At 36.6% G+C, this 24,086-nt stretch overlaps 1 protein-coding gene across 25 annotated transcripts in view; it reads right to left on the reverse strand.

The window, feature by feature from the left end:
• Window positions 1–24,086, reverse strand: part of SNAP91 (synaptosome associated protein 91) — a 164,745-nt gene that overhangs the window by 92,686 nt on the left and 47,973 nt on the right. For all 25 annotated transcript variants that reach the window (XM_064288659.1, XM_064288652.1, XM_064288632.1 and 22 more), the window contains exons 2-6: window positions 15,587–15,729; window positions 14,294–14,369; window positions 13,383–13,485; window positions 10,120–10,213; window positions 8,343–8,454 (exon numbers count right to left, since the gene is read on the reverse strand). In XM_064288659.1, the coding sequence (XP_064144729.1) occupies window positions 8,343–8,454; window positions 10,120–10,213; window positions 13,383–13,485; window positions 14,294–14,369; window positions 15,587–15,729 (528 nt within the window). The remainder of the gene's footprint in view (window positions 1–8,342; window positions 8,455–10,119; window positions 10,214–13,382; window positions 13,486–14,293; window positions 14,370–15,586; window positions 15,730–24,086) is intronic.

Below are 24,086 nucleotides of genomic sequence, written 5' to 3' on the forward strand. Positions count from 1 at the left end.
AAGGGTAGCTACTCATTACCTTCTGTTGACAGTCTTTTGGTAAGTTTACTTTTAACATAGACCTCCCCTGTAGAGTATTCAAGGGAAGCAAAAAGTTCAAGAAAACAAACTCATACTGTTTTCTACTTGTTAAGATTTGAGAGGGAAGCAAGTATTTTAAACAACGGTCAAATCTAATGATACTTTCTTTCTCCACGTTACCCGGTTTTCTATCACCACAGATAGAATCATGGTGCTACCATAAAAGAACAAATATTCTTTAGTTTAAAAATTTGAAAATAAGGATTTATTCTGTAAAATATAATTGTTTCTTCTTAAACAATTATATTTTACAGGACATAAACAATTTCTTCCAAACATCTAAATTACTTCTCTTTTCTATAATCGATGTTTATTCCTACGCATCAAATCTTTAACAATAATTCAAAAAGAGAAATAAAACTGGATAATCTCAATTTCTCTTTTGAAGAGATGCATCAAAATTCTGAGCAATTTTTCTCTCTCTCGTCTGGATTCTTTTTAAATTGCTTGTATCCTTCATGGTAATTCAGGAATCAACAAAAGACATTCAAAAAATTATAGGTTTATGTTACAACCTTGTAATTATTTTTATAACAGTGGTAATGACTCAGAAAGGCAACATATACTGATAAATACAAAGCTGTGAGGTTCCCTTGCCCTATGTTCTCTTAGAGATCAGGGCATGACCCAGAGAAATTAACACTGTTACTGAGGGGAACACGTCTCCCAGAAAACAGCCTCTCTGCCTTTCTTTCATACTAAAAATAATATACGTTGGGTTTCATTATTTGAAATGATCAAATTTAACATTTGCAACATGAATTTTTGTAAAGCTTTGGTAAATTCCCCTTGTCATGTTAGTATTAACCTTCAGAGGATAATTGTCCTAGGAAAGGCACCAAATGAAAAGATACCTCATCCCTGAGAGACAAACTGAGACTTTCCATGTAAACTATTAGTAATGACCACTAGTTAGTAGTATTAATTCCAAAATAAGAGCTCATGAAGTTCTTGATTAAAATTAACCCTGACAATAAGGTTAACTCCTGACACTATCTGGTAAACAAAAAATGTACCTGCTCACAACACTCAGAATACTGCCTTACACACCTATTTTCTATGCTTACTTTAACAAGAGCAGTGCAGGCAACAATGCTGAATGAAGGCCACTCGACACCAGAATGTTATTAGACAAAACTATACATTTCCACCACTTCTGCAGAAAAAAAGTTCAGATTCTTAATATAACAAGGGATAATTCTTTCTTTCTGCTCCTAAATCTTAGCCAATAGGCTATCTTTTTTTTCAAATTAAATGAAATAAAAATATGTGCTAAATGGCTATTATTTTATTATAAAGAGAAAATATGCTCTTATTACAATCTGTGTAGTCAACATAAGGAGAAAGTTAAGTACAGCAGCATTTAAGTAGCTGTTCAAGATAACAGTAGGGGAGAATCAAATGGCTGGATATATTCAACTGCTAAATGAATTGTTAAGGCGATAAATTCAACGTTCTTGAGCCAACAGTGGGAATGGAAACGGGGGTACACTGGTGAGAGAGTATGAGGATGAATCAAAAGAACTTCATTTCTGACTGGATAATGATTTGAGGAAGATGAGCAATATAATGGTTATTTTAGGTTTAAAAGATTAATTTTATATAAACAGAAATAAGGAGATTAGAAAAAGGTAAGTTCAAGAGTTCAGTTTTAGAGATTCCAAGTTTTAGAAGAAAATACAATACCTACATTTAAACATATACAAGAAATAATCCATGCAAAACTGAAGCTCGGAAAAAATAAATTTTAGAACTCATCTTAATGGAGATGATAAATTTTCCAAGGAAGAAAATACAAAAGCAGCAGAAAAGTAGAAAGGTGGAAACGAACTTTAGTAAATGTTCACATTTATGAACGGTAAGAAAGTATAAAATCAGCCAGCAAAACAGACCAGAAATAAAGGTATTTCTGGTTTTGGACTATAATATTGAGGGCAGGAATCTTCTTCCACTAAAGTCAAAACCTCCAAGAGCACTGTGTTTGATGTTGGTGACTAGTGCATCCAAACTCCATTCTACTCTTTTCTACATTCCTGCAAAGTCAGGATTCTAGATGCAAATTCAGCTCTGCAAATTAGACACACCCATGGGGGATATGCAAGGTGGGTTTTTTGGCTGTTTCTCATGGCTGGCAAGTCCATAGAAATGTGAGATTATCCTTTGGCAACATTCCACTGTCCATGCTCCAGCTTCCTGGGTTTTGAGGAGTAAGGCTGTAGTCCCAGCTTCTTCATTTGACCCCCTAATTCCTAGATTGTAGTTTCAAGTGCCTGTTCTGTAGCTTTCTAGTGTTGCAAAGCAACTGTGGTGGTGTCAGCAGCTTCTTATTTTTATAATACCTTAGTGGTGGCCTCAAAAGTAGTAACTTCCCTAGTCAGTGAGTACCTATTATTCTGAAAGTCCTTTCAGGAGGTAAACCTCAAACCAATTGTTGCAGGCCTCCAAAAATTATGTAAGCACTAATTCCCTGTATTAAACCTCTTTCCATTTAGAATATGTAGAGTGGTTTCTGTTTCTTGCATGCAGTATTTAGTACCTGAAATGGTTTTAGACTTGGCTAAATGGGAATCTGGGATTAGACATATAACCTGATCTAGATGACCACCTGCAACTTGGAAAATAGAATTCTAATGGTATAAGCTATTATAAGAGAAGAACAGTTACTTAAATTATCACCTACTGTTTTCTGGAATAAGCACCTGGATTGAAAGTTCATCATGCTGGGAAAAACCACCATGATGGAAACAAGGCAAATAGAACCGTGGGATGGAAGACTGCTTCTGACTCTACTGGAGAGCTTAAAAAAGAAAACTGCACATGGGATTTTAAATTATTGGCTCAAGGCACAGAGGACCAGGTCACTCCAAGACTGCCCTATAATAATCTTATCTTCTTGTAGCCACATGGCAGTTACAGCTAAAACTCAGATAAAGGGTCTAATCTTGTGAGTTGAACAATTATGTAACATATGTTTAAAGGAGCCTCACTAGGTGTCCTTTGTGAAAGTTAGAACACTTATTGAGAAAGAGTGGGGACCGAAAACTGAAAAAGAGAGCACTTTAGTAGATTCAAGGCAAAATGAACCTCCCTTGCCAGCAAAAGCTTTTCCTCCTCAGTCTGAGCAAGCTGGTTCTGCTTTGCACAGAGGTCCTGTAATCAACTTACCTGAGAAGGAGTTTGAAAGCTCTCCTCAAGCCCTATCGTCCCACTTCTTCCTCCTTCCCCCCTGCCAATTTCCTCAATACCTAGAATAAGATTTAAATTCTAGCATGCTTTTTTTTCTAGGGAGGTATGTACAAAGTCTAGCCCAAGTCAAAGAAGTGCAAGATTTTGCAAATTTATTTTGGCAGCAGGGTTGCCAGATAAAATACAGGACTCCAAGTTAAATTAAAATTGTAGATAAACAAGTAAGTTCTTAGTTTAAGTGTGTCCCAAATATTGCTTGGAACATGTTTATATACAAAAAGTTATTCATGGGGGATGGTTGTCAGCCCCCTACCTTGTTCAGAGTATGACACCCTGCTGCAACCAGATACCGGTACCTACACCAATCACCCTGTCCCTCTAAGACCACAGAACAGAGTCTGGACCACATACTTGATGACCAACTACCTGGACATCTGAGCGAATCCATACAAGAAAAGAGAATGGACTCCTAGGCTTACATACCTGATAACAGCTCTAGCTATCTGGTGGCAGGACGTTAGAGCTTCAAAGGTGAAAATAATCAAGCTAGCTCACTCAAGCAACTTATCTGGGCATATCAAAAAAAAACAAAGCAAGTGGCTAGGATACAGTATGCAAACATAAAATAAACTAATACAATAACTTATAGATGGCTCGGAGACAACAGTCAATATCAAATCACATAAAGAAGCAGACCATGATCACTTCAAGTAGCTCTCAAAACAAAGAATCAAGGGATCTTCTGGATGAAGGTGCCTTCCTGGAATTACCAGATGCAGAATACAAAAGATTAATATACAGAACTCTTCAAGACACCAGGAACGAGATCAGGGAGGAGATCAGGCAATATGCAGAACAAGCCGAGGAACACACAGATAAAGCAGTTGAAGAAATTAAAAAGGTTATTCGGGAGCATAATGAAAAATATAAGCTGCAAGAATCCATAGACACAGCAACCAGAAATTCAGAAGATCAACAATAAAATTACAGAATTAGACAACTCCATAGAAAGTAAGAGGAGCAGCATTGAGCAAGTGGAAGGCAGAATTGGTGAGACTCAAGATAAAGCACTTGGCCCTAATATATTTGAAGAAAAATCAGACAAAATAATTTAAAAAAATGAAGAAACCCTAAGAATCACGTGGGACTTTATCAAAAGAAATAACCTACAAGTGATTGGAGTACCAGAACAGGGAGGGATAACAGAAAATACAAACAGAACTGTTGAAGGTTTGTTAGCAGAAAAATTCCCTGATATCGTGAAAGATGAGAAGACATCTATCCAAGATGCTCACCAAACTCCATATAAGATAGGTCTTAAAAGAAAGTCACCAAGGCATATTATAATCATACTTGCCAAAATCAAAGATAAAGAGAGAATTTTAAGAGTGGATAGGGATAAATGAAAAGTCACCTACAAAGAAGAGTCAATAAGAATAAGCTTGGACTACTTGGCAGAAACCATGCAAGCAAGAAATCAATGGGATGACTTATATAAAGCATTGAAGGAAAAAAACTGCCAGCCAAGAATCATATATCCAGCAAAACTGTCCCAAGACAACATCACTCAGGAAGTATTAGGAATGCAAGTTCTCAGGCCCCATCCAAAACAAGGAAAAAAGACAAACACCAAACCTGTTGTTATCAAGTAGATTCTGACTCACAGTGACCCTACAGGACAGGGTAGAACTCCCCCATAGTTTTCAAGGAGTGGCTGGTGGATTCAAACTACCAACCTTTTGGTTAGCAGCCTGAGCTCTTAACCACTGTGCCACCAGGGCTCTCTGTCCCTATCCAAGACCTATTAAATCAGAAACTTTGTGTTGAGGCCTAGTAAAGTGAGTTTTAATAAGCACTCTATATAATTTTGAGGAAGGGCCCTCCTAGTCTTCTGCAAAAGGACATTTACCAGAGTGACTAAGCACAAGGGAAAGGGATATACCCAGACTTTTCAAGGATTATTGGACACTGACTCAAGCTGTTGCTACTTTCTGGGGTCTCAAAACATTGCTATTTGTTCTAACAATATGTTCTACTCAGTGGAGTGAACTAAGAATATAAAAGAAAATTAGATCCAGTGGATACATGAAAATAACTGTGGTTATCTCCCTAGTTTCCTGAATATGTAGTTGGAATAGACATACTTCAAAACTTGCAAAATCCCCGACAGTGGTTTCCTGATCTCTGCAAAGATACGGGTGTTGCAATTCCATCACATTCCCATTTAACTTGCATAACTGATCTGTGCAAAAGATGAATGAATTTTAGAGGTTAACAGTGGATTACTGTAAACTTAATTCAGTGATAACTCCTAACTGCAGAGATCTAGACTGTGTCTTCTTTTATCAGAAAAAGATCAACACAGCTCCTGGCACTGGTAGGTAGCTATTGAAATGGCAAATGTTTTTTATCTCTATCCCAATAAGCAGAGACCATCAGAAGTGGTTTGGTTTCATCTGGCAGAGATGCCAGTAAACCCTAGCTATCTTATTTTAGGAACATGAACCTCTCTGGCTGTCCTAAACCTGTGGGCTTTCACTTTGATGACATCAGACTGATTATAGCTCCTGGGCAACAAGTACAGCTATGCTAGATGCCATGAGAAGACACATGCGTGTCAAAAGGTAGGAGACAGAATGCACGGAAATGCAGGGACCTGCCACCTCAGTAAAATTTCTGAGAGTCTAAAGGTCTGAGAATTTTAGAGAAATACTTACATTGAAAGACAAGTTGCTGCACTTTGACCCCTTTTAATTAAAACGGAGGCAAAAGTTTACTGAGCTTCTTTGGTTTGGGAGGCAATCTCTGTGTACTGCTCTTAACAGAGTATCTGGTATAGCTGTCAGATATGTGTAGGACCCAGAACAAAGGGAGGCTCTATAACAGCTCTACACTGGAGTCACATGGGCCCTTATTCCATCACATTTAAAGGTACTCAAGAAACCCTCGTGGCACAGTGGTTAAGAGCTACATCTGTTAACCAAAAGGTTGGCAGTTTGAATCCACAAAGTGCTCCTTGGAATCTCTATGAGGCAGTTCTACTCTGTCCTATAGGGTCGCTATGAGCCAGACTTGATGGCAACGGGTTTGGTTTTTTTGGTTTTAAAGGTATCCAAAGTGTCTGAGGCAGGTCCAAATGTTACAGAATGCCTCTGTAAGCTCCAATAGGAAAATCACAGCATAGGCTCCTAGTGTTTTGAAAAATAGCCTTGTCTTCTTCAGACAGTAACTATTCACCTTTGGGAAAACTGCCCTTGGCTTGTTTCTAGAGACTGAGAACGTGGCCATAGATCACCAAGTGAACATAGACCTAAAGGGGGTGTTATCTGATCTACTAAACCATAAAGTTGGACCAGTACAAGAACACTCCACTATCAAATGGAAGTGATATATAAGAGACCAGCTTCAAGCAGGTCCTGAATGTCCATGGAGGCTGTATGACCAGATGACTCATGCTCCCAGGGTGCTTACTCTTCTGCACTGCTACTTCTCCCTCTAATAACACCTATGCCCTCTGAGTAATTCCCTAGGACTAGCTTACTGAGGAAGAAAAAAATTCAAGCTTGGCTTAGTGAAGGTTCCAAATGTTGGCACCAGCTGGAAATACTCTGTTGAATCATTACATACCCACAGACTGATGACCTTGACAGTAGAAAGAGAAATCTCCACAGTGGGCCAATCATGAAGCAGTTTATCTTTCTGATTTTCCAGTTTATATCAAAGGTGAGATGGCAAGAAATATGGAACTGAACCTAATTATGGGCAATAATAATTGGAGGATTCATGACAAGAAGGTCTGGGGAAAATGTAGTAGATGGACCCTCAGAACGGATAAAGAGCATGAGGTTATTTTCATCCCAGGAGAATACAGATCAAAGGGCATAAACCATACATGTACACAAAGGCTCTCAATAATCAGGGGAAAAAGAGGATTCCAAAGATTGATGCACGAAGGGGCTATGATATCAGACATAGAGGTTATGAATAGGCTCAACAACATGGACTTCCCATCACTAAGGCTGATGTGTTTACCATCACTGCTGAGCCCTCCATCTGTCAACTGCCAAGGGCATCACTGAGCTTCCATCATAGCACCAGAGTCTAGGGAGACCAGCCACTCATCAAGTAACAGGTTGAGGATTAACCCCTTTTATTAGAGGGTAGAGCAGCAACCTATTTACACCATAATAGACAGTTATCCTAGATATGGACTTATCACCTCTGCCCACACTGCTCTGCCAGCGTCACTTTCATCATGATACCCCACACAACACAGCCAAGGCACTCACTTTACCACATAAGAGGTGAGACATTGAACTCAATCCACAGGATTCATGGTCTTATCACATATCCCACCACTCCAGAAGTAGCTGGCCTTATGTAATGGTGGAAAGGCCTATAGATGACTCCGATTGGGTATCAGCTCTAAGAAAATACCTTGAGAAGTTAGGGACTCCAGTATACGCTCTGAATTACAGATCAGTACAGAGCCGTGGTGGCACAGTGGTTACGAGCTACGGCTACTAAAGTTGGCAGTTCAAATTCACCAGCTGCTCCTTGGAAACGCTATGGCGCAGCTCTACTCTTTCTATAGGGTTACTATGAGTTGGAATTGACTCAGTGGCAATGGGTATAGATCAAGTACATGGTGCCTTATCTACCACTGCCAGAGAACACGGATCCAGAAACCAAGGAGTGGGTACTCCCTCTCTCTATTATACCTAGTGAGGTGGCAGTGACTTCTTGTCTCCTATGTATCTCCAGGTTTGGCCTCAAAGGTAGATGTCAGCATAGTGGACCACTTATTTATTGTTATGAGACTTGTTCCAAGAGACAAAGTTTAGAACCTCCTCCCTCAACCTTTCTAAAGTGTCTGTATGAAATCTCTTCCTGCTTAAAATGTCCGGAGAGTTTTCTGTTTCTTCCACTCAATCTTGATTAACACAAGGATATGCAGAGAAATGCGACGTAAATGCATCATGTATTTAGATTTTTAAATATCAAGTTGTCAGTATTCAACTCTTTGCATTCATATACAGTGTTTACTCAATACACATTTCAGTAGTTCTACTTACCGAGTAAATTAATAACTCCATCATTGTAGCAAGCAAAAAGTTTGATAAGATCTTTGAAAAGAAGCATAAATGCAGCATTTATGACACCATTTGTTAGTTCATTTGGATGCACCTATGAAAAGATAAAAATTTAATGAGTTAACTGCATATCATCAAATCACAATTTTCCTCAAAGCACATTAAAATGTTGCAAATGATCACTAAGAAATTCACTCATATTCTACAAATTTTGAGTAACTCTTTTAGTAACCCTACCAATATTTAAAGATGGGTGGCATACATTTTTGCTTCTATTTAAGTTAAGGAAGTTAGTTTTGCCACTTATAAGACATTTATACTTTCTATCAATTAAATCCAACTTCTAAACATCTGGTCTTTTATTGCTTTTATTATGCTGTATTATATTTCTTCCACTTTTCCTTATCTAATGGTGTCTGTGGAAGGGCTCCAAAGACCTGCAATGGTCGGTGAGGAAACACATCGCATAGGGGAGAGATATCTCAGCAAGCTACCCTTAAAATAATTTTACAGTCATAGCCATTCACCCATCCACCAAATACTAAAAGGACCAACACGAAGAGGTATAATATCTACCCAGATACCCAACCTTTGTTCACAAACTCCTTGGGTTCTATCCTTTTTCTCTTTATATCTTTTTTTTTTCCCTTTAAGACAGTACCCTTGTTAAAGCCAAGGAAAACAAAGAAAACTAAATGAACAAAAAGAAAAAGTTAAGAGAATTAATTCTATAGGTATGAAATGAAGTTCTTACTGTAAAATCTGTCAAATAAAATGGTTTGCTGCTTTTAATGAAATTTCACAGGAGTAGGGCACTGTGGCTAGGACTCTAAACTATATTAATAGTCTAAACTATATTAATAGTCTGCACTATACTAATATTAACAGAGATTTTTAAATTACTATTGTTTAAGGAAAATCTTTGTTTTAGGCAACCACTAGAAAGCAGAAAGCTGACAAAGTACATTAAGAACCTTCCCACATGTCAAAATATTTTATTTTCATGAATCAGGTGGTTTTCTTTAATTAATTTTTTATTTGAGGTAACTTTAAACTCACATGCAATTTTAAGAAGTAATACAGAAATATGCCTTGTACCGCTTACCCAGTTTCCACCAATGGTAACATCTTGCATAACCATAGTACAATATCACAACCAGGATATTAACAGTAATACAATCCAACAATTTTATTCTGATTTCCCCAGTTTACTTGTACTCATTTGTGTATGTGTGTGTGTTTAGTTCTACACAATTTTATCAGGTTAGTGTATCCACCACCACAGTCTAGATGCAGGTATGGTTTTAAGAAACAAATCATGTTGGCATTGCCAGTAAGAGAGACCAATGTCATCTATGATAAAGCAAAAATAACTCTCTTTGGTGGATAGTGCCAGCTATTTAAGCAAGTCATATAAAATTGTTCTTAACAACAGGTCAAGTAATTTAGCTGCCTGAAGGTACGTTTTGCAATTACTCCATCCTGTCGAGCACAACAGGAGGCCACCATGCTGCTCAGGACACGAGTTCCAAGAATGCACCACTCACAGTTCTCCATGACTTAAGTAAACACCTGGTAAGCTGCTTGGAAAATCTGGGAAACCCAAATCACCTCTACTCTACTTTACAGCCTACATTAAGTATTCTCCTAATTCATCTAAATAGGAGAAATCTAAAGCTGCTTCTCAAGGAGATCTCAGCTTTACCTGTAGCCCACCATCAAATGAAAGAAAGTATTAAGAATCTGGGGAGATACATACATCAAATTCAAGCAATGCGTCAATTTGTCCCTGCAGTATTGGCATACTCTTTAGTAGCTTTTCAGGAACCATTGTCCTCATTACACCATCAGCCCTGCAATTTAAAGAAAAGCATAAAACTTCCTGGTATATGGTGGAGCTGTTCTCCACCCCTCTCTGCGCCCCCAACCCCACCATATCCTCATTCATCTTCTAGAATGGTTTTGCAACTTTAAGAAACTGTTTTCCTTCTCTATCTATACTATTTCCTCTTATTCATTCTCCTTCTTTAACCATACAGGCAATGCTATCTTTCTATTTGCACTGCCACAAGGAGGAAAGCAATGCAGCCTAGATGAAAGAGGCCAGTTGAATTTCTGAATGGGTATTTATAAAGCTGTGATAGAAACAACAGTATGAAAAATATAGGTTTCCTGTCAGCCAGAGGACCCAGCTAAGCTGTGCCTGGACTTCTGACTCACAGGAATAATAAGGACATAAGAGAACAGAGTAAAGGGAAAACCCTAATTTTATAAAGTATTTACTCATGACAAACTGAGTAATTTTGAATGGGCAGTTTTATACTTCTTACCACCAGGATAAAAAAAGTAGTTCAAAGTTAAGGTTAGGTCAGCTATTAGAAAATAGAGAGTTATATCTTTTTGTGTAAGTTCTTTAGACTAAATATTAAACCATCTACAATACCTTGCCATTATTTCAAGTTAGGAATAGATACAAGATTTGCACAAATTTCTGGCTGGTAACTTCTGACTAGATTCAAACATCTATTTAGAGGGAAATAAATGGGAATTTTCAATTAAAATTCAAATGTTTCCATTTCATGAAGTTTTATTAATCAATAGGCACTATTAGTAAATAGTTCAATTGTGGTATTATCAACCAGCTAACCATTCAAAGAAGCAATGATGAATCAAATATGAGGTTTATCATCCAAAAAGTGGTATGTTTGGGAGTGAGAAAGAAATTCTAAATAGAATATTTGGTGTGGAAAAATTAGCATTCTTGTTAAAAGATCCACATGACTGTAAAAACCATTTGTAAATGAGGATAAGATCCACTGCCATCAAGTCGATTTCAACTCATAGTGACCTTACAGAACAGAGTTGAACTGCCCCACAGGGTTTCCAAGTAGCTGTTGATGGATTCAAACTGCTGACCTTTTGGTTAGCAGCCAAGCTCTTTAACCACTTCACCACCAGGCATTTAATATGCCTGGGGAATATTTACGTTTGGGGAAAATATTCTGATCTTAATTTAACTTGAAGGCCCAATTTAGTTTATACCAGCCAACCCCCTCCCCTCCACAAAGGTAGATATAATTCTTATATATTTAAGATGAACAGAACCATAGCCTAAATTCTTGTAACAATCTTCCTCCTCTAAATTAAAAAATGAAAGATTCCTAAAACAAAAAATCATGTCTTATGGAAGCCACCTGGTTCCAAGTGAGTTCAGAGCTTGAGCTCATGGTCTGGGGCAGCAGCTGCAAACTAGGAACTCTATAGACAGAGAAAGCTGATTCCTTTAGCTCCTTCCAGCATTTAAGACTAGATATAAGGACCAACGGGTTGTGGACTTGAGGAAAATGGGGCTACTCCCATTTACACTTCTACTAACAGTGTTGGGAGTGCACATCTGTGTTAACTATACCTTTGCCAATATTATTACATTTTAAAATGTTGAGCAAATTTGATAAGTAAAAACAGCATATATGGCGCTAACTTATATTTCCTGATGACTAATTAGTGAATATTTTTTCATGTTTATTGATCATTTGTATTTCTGCATTCGTGAAATGACTCTTTACATCCTTTGGCCAAGTCTTCCTACACTACCACCAGTTGCCATCAAGTCGATTCTGACTGATGGCAACCCCACTTATGTCAGAGTAGAACTGAGCTTCATGGAGTTTTCAATGACTGATTTTTCCGAAGTACTTGCCAGGCCTTTTTTCCTTAGGCATCTCTGGGTGACTTGAACCTTCAACCGTTTGGTTAGCAGCCAAATGCGTTAGTTTTTTGCAGGTTTTATATGGAACTCTTTAAACACCTGAAATTTATTTCATTTTATGACAAAGGTTTACTTGATGCTTTTTTTTTTTCCTGCAGAGAATCTAATTTTGGTATCTGATAAGTAATCTGTCCCTCATTCTTTGGTTTGTGCTGTTTTATCAACATTGAATCCCAGCTCCTACCAATGCCTTGAACATCATATTGAAAAAAAACCAAACCAAACCCATCACCGTCGAGTTGATTCCAACTCAGAGTGACCCTAGAGAACAGAGTAGAACTGCCCCAAGGGGTTTCCAAGGAGCAGCTGGTGGATTCCAACTGCTGACTTTTTGGCTAGTAGCCGAACTCTTAACCAATCCGTCACCAGGGCTCCTTGAACATAATAGGTGCTCAATAAGTTATGTGCAAAAAGATATCATGTAAGTGCTATCCTGTCCCACTGATTTGCTGTTAGATTTCAATTCTTAAACTATACTGTTTCAATTATTGTTTGTTTTAGTATCTGACAGGGAAAGTCCTCACCAACCCTTCAACTCTAGAACATCTTCCTTTCAATAAATTTTTGTGTTTTGAGCACATTTACAGTCCAGATAAATTTTGGAGCCTTTTATTAGGTTTAAAGACAAAAACAAATCATTAGGATTAATTAGGACTGTAAAATAAGTGAATTTAGAATAGAACCCAAATTATTCAATCTTCCCTTGCAAGAATATGGCATACCTTCATGTGTTTTAAAATATGCTATAACTCCAAGTAAATTCTATTACTCAATTCATACAGGCCCTACACATTTATTAGAGGGTTACTTATGGATTTTTAATGTTTTATTGCCACTAGGACTAGGATAGTGGTCCAGAGCTTAGCTGCTTACCAAAAGGTCGGCAGCTTGAATCCACTAGCTACGCCTTGGAAACCCTATGGGGAAGTTCTACTCTGTTCTACAGGGTCACTATGAGTCAGAATCGATCCACTGGCAATGGATTTGGTAAATATATGTTTAAGAATTTTGAATCAATTTAAACAAATAAAATAGTATACCACATCAATTCTAAGCAGCAAATCAGATTTTCTGCATGAAGACAGAAATAAAGAAATGCATATTGCAACCTCAATGGTAACTTCTACAAGGTTATTTTTTGAGTTTCTTTGTAAACTGAGTTTTCATGATCAAAATTAGTTGGCATTTAAACTTAGTTAAAATAAATCAAGTACTCATTCTACTCAAATAAATATGAGAAAGAAAAAACATACCCTTTCTTCACTCTGGCAAAATCAAATGCCATCTGTCTGTAAGAGAAAGCCTTTTCATTTAAATATCTACTGTAGCGCCTTATGAAGGTAGACATATCATAACCTGTGAGTGTGGCGGGGAGGGAATAAAACTGATTAATGAAATATCTTCAGCTGTGATTTACTTAGGTATAAAATTTTTTAACTCTCTAAATGTAGACAGTTTTAGAACGTGGTCAATAGGTGCATCAGATGCAGGCCTCACTTAAAATCTATGCTGTTTCCAGGCCAAAACACTTTTGACATGAGACTTTCCGAGACTATTCAAGTCAGTTACACTACTATCCTGTACAGAAAGCCCTTTTTAACTTTTTTCTTCACACTTTTTGTTTACTGTTTCAAATAAAAGCCTGTTATAGACTTAATGCTTTTATCTATCTGGTAATTATCTACTTGCTTGACGTGCTTGCCTTACACATAGTAGGCAACCAGTAAAAGTGGTGGATGAACAAATGATTGCAGTTCAAACCCTATTAATTTACAAACAAAATTTCTTTAAGATTGGTATTGCCTTTTTTTTTTTTCCAACTTGGGAAAGCATCTTTCATTCCATGTCTCTTATACTTTCATAAATAAACAACTGTGGTCTAGCATAGCCACTGTTACTCTTGAAGGTAAACACAGAAGATGACGAAAATAAAATTAAATATTTTATGACCTGGGTTTAAATATTTTAAAGTTACTTTTATATAGTTATTTTTATATTTTTCTTAAATACCCAGTGGCACTATCAGTTCCAAGATTTTGGATTTCTGACAGCATTTCAAAAATTAAAAAATTCTACATCAAAAGCATTAGCTAAAATTTATAAAACTTAAATCTGACTATGTCTATAATTCTCATTACTTAAAACATCACAGAAAAAGTCTCACCATGGGATCCACTTTTATCCAAAAAATTGCTGAGATTGAAGAGTGTATTTCTAGAGGCCAAATACTGAATAAATCTCTGAAAAATAAAAATTATAATTAAGAATCATATTCTCAAATTATACCTTTAAATAATTTGTGATACTAAAGGAAATTTTACTTGGACCCATAGTCAAAGCCCATGGAAGCAGCAGTCAAGAAATCAAATGACATATTGCATTGGGCGAATCTGAAAAAAACTCTTTAAAGTGTTAAAAAGCAAAGATGTCACTTTGAGGACTAAGGTGCACCTGACCCAAGCTGCAGTAATTTCAATTGCTTCATATGGACAATGGATAAGGAGGATTGAAGAAAACTGACCCCTTTGAATTATGGTGCTGGCAAAAAAAACTGAATACACCATGGTCTGCCAAAAGAACTAACAAGTCTGCCTTATACAGCCAGAATGCTTCTTAGAAGCAAGGATGGCGAGACTTTGTCTCATGTACTTTGGGCATGTTATCAGGAGGGACCAGTCCCTGGAGGACATCATGCTTTGTAAAGTGGAGGGTCAGCAAAAAAGAGGAAGACCCTCAATGAGATGGACTGACACAGTGGCTGCAACAATGTGCTCAAACGTAGCAATGATTGTGAGGATGGTGCAGGACCAGGCAGTGTTTCATTCTGTTGTAGTGACTTGGTACCTAACAACAACAACAAAGGAAATTTTATTACAAATTCTCACTGAGATCTCTTTAATTCAGTTATAAGCTTCCTAGTCAGCTGAGCTTCTCTGGGGTGGAGGCGGGGGGAAGGACTTTGAATAATATTCGCTGAGTTAGAATTAAATTATATGATCTTTCATTTCTGTATAAAATGAAAACACAGCAATTTAATAGGATTCAGTAGGCATCCCACATAAAATAAGTAATTTTTATTTTATCCATACTTTTCAAAATTAAACATTTCTATGAAAGTAATTTTTATACAAAGACACAAAGGAAAATTTCTTATAGAAAAAAAACAATTATATTATTCCTTTCTTCAAACAATGTTTTTGCCCACTAACATGCATATACATTTTCGGGACCAGTAATAGTTAATACTTTAAAATTTCTAATGCAATGCCTAATTTAAATGTTTTTGAAAAGTATCAAAATGGAAGATTAGAATTGTACTGTAGATCATTTTGCCCCTTAGATTTCCTCTTCTTTTTCTACTAATTGGTAAAAACTCAAAGAGCCTTAAATCATCACCATACTCTTCAGTGAAGGCCTCCCTCCTCCACCAAAAGAAAAAAAAAGTTTACTAGCTTACCTCATTTCCATGCACCATGAGATGATGTGTTGTCACTAAAGCTTTAAATACAACCACCCAGCTACTGTTTGTTGCTCGCTCAAAGAGCGTGTCGGCCATCTGAGGAATATTAACATTGGTCTCATTGGTAGCCTGGATCAAATCTATGAAAATAGAAGATAACAATCAATGATATTAATCATTGCATACAAAGATTCATTTCAAAATTTAAGCACTGAAACCTGTTTACTAAAATGACTTCAAAATGACTGTGACAATAGCTGATAACAAAATTTTAAAATATATTAAGCTGTAATGTTCTTACACAGGGACTCATAAATATATTGTTTACCAAACTTATTATTTTTGCTTGAGCTTAAATTTTTCTGCTAAATTCTCTTTTGTGCCCCCTTCTGAATTTTCTTTGCTGGTATCAGCAACATTTTTAAAATTATAAATGCCAGGAGAGCTAAGCCTCACATTAATCTTTTTCATTTCTTCTAGCACAATGCCTCAGACATGTGGACACTTACTCTATATACCATTTGAAGCCAATGACATACATGCATTTTTTGAAACACTATAGCTAAAAGCATCCTTCACTTGGACTTTATAATTTTGACGGGTGCTGATAAATACACTTGTCACTTGAGGGCAGAATAGAACAATAGTAGAAGACAATTCTACTATGTCCATGTAAGCTTTCATAAAACATCATGCAGGCATAAATTAAATTTGACCTAAGTTTACAAGAGAGGAAACCTTTATAATAAATTCACTGTCTAAATCTACATATTATTGGTGTGATTCCAAGTGCACCTTAGATAAAAAAAATATATAGTGGCCAATAGGGGGTGCCCAGCAATCAGAAAATTAGGTTAGTGCTGTCAAAAAATTAGCTAAGGCAACCAAGGATTGTGTGCTAAGAAGCAACAGCTAAGCTACGATGCGACAGTGTGACTTCAAAGTACTTTCAACAACATGGGATGACCTCTTCAGGACAACAGATAGCATGGCTTCTATTACAGGCCACACCCACCCTGCAGAGAACTGTATGTGATGCCCAGTTCCTACCTAGGAAGTCCCGTGCAACAAATGCAGAGACAAACCTACTTTTTCCCTACTTATACTCCACACTGAATAATCATCTAGTTATACATTTGTTTTACGCATTTCTCTGCTTCTACATTTCATAATAAATAAGGTTTTAAAAAACTGATACTCTATCACTGAAACAGCACTTCTAGAATAAAGGCTGTCAAAAACTGCTCTGAATTATAAATGGGCCAAACCAGGCTTATATCTCACTTTACAGGTTTTTTTTAAATTCCAGTCATCATCCCCATTTTCCTGAACCCACCCTGCCTTCCACTCCAATATTTTCCTCTTTTGGATTCTACTCATCCTTCAGGAAATCTTTCCTGGTCCCTTTCAAATGCAGTCCCATGTGACCTCTCTCTGCCTTAAAACCTGAGGATTCTGTCCCTACTGGGTGTTCAGATCAGATGTGTACATGTCTTAACTTCCTACCACACCAATGCTTCTTGAAGATGAAATGGCCATGCCAATGTGCAGTGCTTCACCATGTACAATAAACACATGTTGAGCAAAAGGTACAACAAAAACATATTTTAGCCAAAAAATATGAACAGTTCTTTGAAAATGAAAAATCACACTATAACACTGTTTTCTGAGTCTCTATCACAGGGCTACATTATACTTAAAATTCTATGTCAGTCACAAATTCTTCTCTTTATTTATTTATTGAAATGGGCTCTGGGGATATAGAAATGCATTGCTAGTCAGAGGAGGCATGTGTGTGTTCAGATAATAGAGAAATCCCTATAAGAGAGGCATAGAGAGAGGCAATGTGATAGAGCAGGAAGAGCCCAGGTCCAGAGCCTAGCTCCACCCCTGGGTAAGTATATACCCATGGGCAAATTACTTAACCTCTGTTTACCTCACCCTTAGCTTTTAAATGAAGGTAATAATTACTACCTTACAGGGCTATTATAAGGATCACAAGCCATCTGAGCAGAGAAGGTGCTTAAAATAAATGTTTGTAAACACTGTTTTATATACACTGCATTAAGAGAATACAGTAGGGGATTAGGTAATCCGTGGGGAACTGGACACATCTGAGTGAAATCTGAAAGGATAGCCTGAAGCATAAGATGGGAGAGGAGTGAGAAGGACATTTGTAGCAGATGTACAAAGCGTGCAGCTGTAGAAGGTACTGTGTCCTTGCAGCACTGTGATGGTCTGGGTGCTAGGTATGTGTAGGTAGGTGGTGGGGGAGAAACTTCAGCTAAGGAGGTAGGGAATGGTCAGTAAGGAGTCTCATATATGACACTAAAGAGTTCAGACTTCACTCGATGAACAAAGGGAAGCTACTGGAAGTTTTCTTTAGCAGAAAAGTATCAACATGATTTCATTTTTACAGTCAACCACATTATTCAGCAACTATTAAATACCAACTGCAAGGTACAGCAGTGGTAGGATAAGCAGTAATCACCTCTACCTGGAAAGGTATACTAAGAGATGGGAAAACTGAAGTTAGAAAGCACAGTTGAGAATCAGAGATGAGCTGACCCTGAATTAACAAAAAGGCAGTGGAGACTGGGAGATAATGAATGGAGCTGAGAGATACAGGAAGTATAACTGACAATATTTGCTGGTTAGTAAATAGATATTGGAGTTGAGGGGAAAAAGAACCTTGAGCGTTCCAGATTTCTGGTCTGGGATCCAGTAAATGCTATTTACTGAAAAAGGAGGAAGGTTGATTTCAGGTGAAATATAACAAACTATTTTGGATATGACAGATTTGAAGTAGCTGTTGGAGATCTAAGTTGAGTTGTCTGATAGTGGACTAGAAACATGTTCTAAAGCTCAGAAGAAACATTTGAACTAGATGCAAATTTGGGAGTCATCAGCAATTAAATAGGAACTGAAACCATGTAAGTAGAAGGTGACTCAAAGATCATAGAGACAACAATGAAAACTACATGTATAATTAGGAACAGAAACAAGACTCAAGGTTAAGACCAACATTTAAGAGATGACCTGAAGAAAAGTAAAAGAACAGAGTGGTAAAGAGAGGCTCAGGAAAGTGAAATTCTGGGAGCCAATTAAGAAGACAGCTTCAAAAGTTTCAAAAAGCAATGGGGGAGGGGGTCACCACTGTCAAATACTGCAGAAGGTCCTAGTAAGATGGACGCCCAAGAAGGGAACGTGCAAAGGAAGCTGCTGCTGTGTTTGGCAGTGAAGGAAATAAAGATCAGGCATAAATCGGATGTGAGGAGAAGGTCAAATGAAAGGCATTTTATTGTTTAAAGATGGGAAACATTTAAGCGTGTTTGAGGCCAAGTAGAAAAACCCAAAAAGAGGTGAGGTTGAAAACAGTAGAGATAATTTATGGGCAATTTTAGAAACAGAACGAGATCTAGGATCCAGGGGTCAGATACCAGTGTTAGCCTCAGAAAGGAGCATCGTGGAGGTAAGAATGGGTGTTCTTGAGTAGAGGTGGAAGAATGCTGACAGATATAAAGCTACTGAGAAGTATGGAGTAAGACCATCCAAGAGTGAGAAGATGGTAATTACTAGTTTGAGAAGGATGGTGAAATAACAGAAAGCTGGACGGGCAAGTAAAGGGCCTGCTAAACTGTGCAGAAAGGCCTTCAAATACTTAAATAACTAGACTATGGCCAAAGGAGGACTTCCACTGAATTTTGATCTACAGTAAATACTGTAATCATGTGATAGCATTTACAGTTGTGTGGTAGTTTGCAGTCATTACCACTCAAAACAGCCACATAACTACTGCACAGTATACATGGTCCTATATAGAAATTTTTGTGATAAGGGAAATGTTCTATATTTCCACTGTCCAATATGGTAGCCACTAGTTACATGTGCCTATTGAGTACCTGAATGTGGCTAGTGTGACTGAGGAACTGAAATTTAAATTTCATTAAGCACTTCTAGAATGTTTTCCAAAACATATTTATCATAAACTTCTCAATACATATTCATTTCTGAGAAGCATTCAAAATACAAATAGTTTTAAATAGAGGTATCAATTTATGCACATAAGTCCATCTACACAGAAACTACTAACACGTGTAATTAACCAATATTTAGCCAACCTTGCTCCTTTCTTTCAGCTATTATCTTGAATTTTGATAAAAACCAGATACTTCCCAATACAATTAGCTATTTATATATGTTAGTGGGAGCCCTGGTGGTGCAGTGCTTAAGAGCTATGGCTGCTAAACAAAAGATGGGCAGCTTGAATCTACCAGCTGTTCCTTAGAAACTCCATGGAGCAGTTCTACTCCATCCTATAGGGTCACCATGAGTTGAAATCAACTTGATGGCAATGAGTTGGGTTCAGAAGTTATTCTCCACCCATTAAATATTTGTGTTTTTAATGTACTAAGTTCTTAATGTACGTTTATTCTTAAAACACTTGGAAAATACTCCATTGTTTAATGGGATAATTAGCTTTTAAGAAATGATTTCAATGTAATACTTTTTTAATGCTTAATTCAATTATTTTAAAATGTAGATTCCTTAGAGCTATCTAACCAGAGATAGCTATCTATCTCTGAATGCTGTAGAACACAGGCACACCCACACACACACATCCTTAGGGGCAGGTCCATAATAGTCTAATTCTTCTGCTAATACTGGATACAGGAAAAAAAAAAAAAAGTGAGAGATAAATGCCGTAACAGAAAATTGGGCAAAGAACACAAACAATTCAAAAATGAAAACATACAAATGATCAGGACAACATAAAGAGTTCACCTTCACTAATAAAAAAACGCAAAAATAAAATTATGGGATACCATTTTTCACTGACTTAGTAAATAACTTAAAAATACTACGTAAGACAAGTAAGGGCAATGAGTACTCCAGCACACTGTTGGTTAGAGTGTGTACCAATATAATTTTTCTGAAAGGTAATTTGACAGTACAGGGTAAAGACCCTAAAATGTACATGTATTTTCATTTACTCATTCAACAAATATTTGAGAGCCTACCATATTCCAGGTACTGGAATAGTTAAAAGAAACAACAGTGAAAGGAAATTTTATGCCCTAAAAAAAACTTAAAGTCCAGTGGGATATGCTAAAAAATTAAGTCAATTACATTTATCACATACAATATAATAGACAACATGGAGAAGAAGGTACACGGTATTATAGAAACACATGAGGAAGGGCATCAAACATTCAGGAATAAGGTAAGTCAGGCAGAGAGGAACTGGTGTGTGTATGTGTGCACAAGCGCTCGTTGTTATTAGGGTAAAGAGCTGTGGGAGGACGATAGAAAAACTGCACCAGACAGTAAAAAATGTGTGCAAAGGCACAGAGGAAAGACAGCACTTGGTGTCTGGGGGGAACAACAAGCAGTATGGTTTATCGGGAATACTCGTTCCAGGAACAGGGGGAAAGAAGCTGTAACTGCAGGCAGGAATTAGATCACACAAGTATTCAAAGGTCACATTAGGGAATAAAACTTGACTTCAGGACCATTTTAAAAATTGAAGTCTGTGTCTACTAGGTAGAGAACGGACTGGGGGAAGGGAAGGCAGAACTAGAGTCAGTTAGAAGGTTGCTATGGGAATCCAGGAAGGACATGCAAGTAACTTGCTTGAACCAGGATACTGATGGAGAAAGAAGAGGGCAAATATGAGGCCTACTTAGAAGACAGAATTAATGGGACCTGGGGACATACTTGATGAGACTGAATGAAACAAGATGCCCAAAAATAGCTTAATAAGCGTTTTAACAGAGAGTATCCAAATAACCACTAAAAGCTCTTCAACATCAACAGTTATCAGGAAAAGGCAAATTAAACCAACAATGAGATATCCCCTGCCCCAACAGAATGGCTATAATTAAAAGCAAGTATGTGGAGTAAATGAAATTCCCATAGATTGCTGGTGGGTGTATGAGTTGAAAAGCCACTTTAGAAAATGCCAGATCAACTAAAGCTAAAGTTCTATGGCCCACAAATTCCATTCTGGGCATATACTCAACGAAAATGAGCGCTATGTCCACCAAAGCTCACGTGCAAGAATGTTCATTGTAGCTTTATTTACAAATAGTTCCAAAAAGAAAACAATCCAAATGTCCATCTATAGTAGAATGGGTAATAACCATGTTATAACAATGAAATATATGCACAGCAATGAAAAGGTACAAACTACAAGCTACTACTACATACAAGGACCTGGATGAGGATGATTCTCACGTAATGTTGAGTGAAAGATACTAGAGTACCATGGCAATTCTGTGCGGTATACTGTGGAGTAAAAAAGTAGAGTATGTTTTATTTATGTAAAAGCACATTTGTATAGAGGTTAGTAAATACGTAACTGTTGTTGATAAATTTTGCCTTTAAACAAAACAATCTTACCATATGTTTAAATTTCCCTAAGTAATATTATTTAGTTTTGCCTGCTTTTTCATCTTTGTACTAATAGTATCACAAAGTATATTATCTTCTGCAATTTGCTTCATTCATTAAATATCTGCAAGTTTTATCCATACTGTCACTTGTGGCTGTATTTCATTCATTTTCTCTGATATTACAATCTAAAATATTCATCTGTCCTCCTGTCAGCTGTTTGAACAGTTTCCAGATTTCTCTTATTAGAAACAGTGCTATCACAAACACTCTTTTACACGTCACCTAATGTAAAAGCAATGGAGGTTAAAAGTTCTGATGTCAAGACATTGGCACCAAATTGTACTCACAATCATTGTACAATTCATGCACTCACCACAAACTCACCAGTTTTACCTAAGAATATTCTTGATGAAGCAGTAAAAGCTATTGACTGTATTAAATCTTGGCCGTAAAGTACATATTTTTTTAATGCTCTGTGTCAGGGGTCAGCAAACGCCACCTGTTAGGCAAAGTTGACCTGCTTCCTGTTTTTGTAAACAAAGTTTTATTGGAACACATCCATGTCCATTTGTTTACATACTGCCTATGGCTGCTTTTGCATTATACTTACATAGTTGAGTATTTGCAACACTTAACTCAAATTCAACTCAATGGTCCACAAAGCCATTATAGAATGGCTTAAAAAGTTCTGGTTTTTTTTTAGGGGGTTTTATAGAAAATGTTTGTTAACTTTCTTTTATGTGACTAAATGGAAGGTACACATAAAGCATTTCTGATGAAAAACAAAGATCCATGGTTGTCTCAAGGAAAAGCAATTGTGCGATTGTTTGAAATGTGAGACAAACAAACCACTTTTTTTTTATAGAACATCATCTGTATTTGAAAGAACAATTGGCAGACTTCAAGCCATAGCAATTCAGATTTTGTATTCAGCAGGTATTTTTTTCAAAATTAAAGAAAGTAAACATGTTACTTCAAAGCAAACAACAGTATTGGTTGCCAATGATAAAATTTGAGCTTTCAAGTAAAAATGAGAATTTTAGAAAACTGTGTCTGCCCCAGTAAGCTTCCCAGTTCTTTGAAACTTTCCTGATAAGATCATTGGTAACACGAATGAAGATCATATGTTATACTGTATAATGAAATGTGTTAATATTTGGAAGAGGTGAATAACTCAGTGAACCAATATTTTTCAAATGACTAATGGATAATGTTACAAAATCATGCGTGGCTAAAAGATTCAAAGTACAAGATACACCAATGGATTTTAATGTAACAGAGTACAAAAATTTCACTGATGTGGTTTCAATTCGATATTCTAACTTAAATTTATGAATACCTCTTAGAAAGTTTTAGTGTAATATCAAAAAAGAATATTCACAATTTTTATGAAAAGGCTATTAAAATAGTTCTTTCCTTTTCCAACTACACATCTGTGTAGGCCAGATTATTTTCATATGTATTTCAACCTGAAAAATACACCCCAACATATCAAATACAGAAAATTATGACAGTCCATCTGTCACCTATTGAGTAACACATTAAACAGATTTGCAAAAATGTAACACAATACCATTTTTTTTAGAAAATAGATATTTTCCCTAAAAGTATAATTTGTATAAACATGTTAATAGGTTTATTATTATTTAAAAATTAATAAATATTTTAAAACTTCCTCAATTTTAATTTCTAATATAGTAACTACAGATATGACCCACATGAACAAAAGCTCTCTGAGTTCCTCAATAATTTAAGAATACAAAGGCATCCTGAGACAAAACAATCTGAAAACTGCTATTCTTGTTATATACCTAGAATGAAAATTGCTATGTTGTAGGGTATGCATAAAAATTATTACATAGTGATTACACCTATTTATATTCACACTAGTAGTTTACGTGATTTTTCTGCTGCTCTACTTCCTCATCAAATAAAGGACTTGCATTTTAAGAATTAAAAAAAAAATTAAAACAAAGTATAGCCATAAACTTGCAGAAAAAAGCATTCTTGGCAACTGTGGGAATCTAAGTGCTAAATATGATTCCTTAGAATTCAAAGTTTTTGTTGAACTTGGGAAAGTAGATTTGGTATCTTCTTGGTA

Source organism: Loxodonta africana, chromosome 1 (assembly GCF_030014295.1).
Source record: "Loxodonta africana isolate mLoxAfr1 chromosome 1, mLoxAfr1.hap2, whole genome shotgun sequence".
NCBI classification, from domain to species: Eukaryota; Metazoa; Chordata; class Mammalia; order Proboscidea; family Elephantidae; genus Loxodonta; species Loxodonta africana.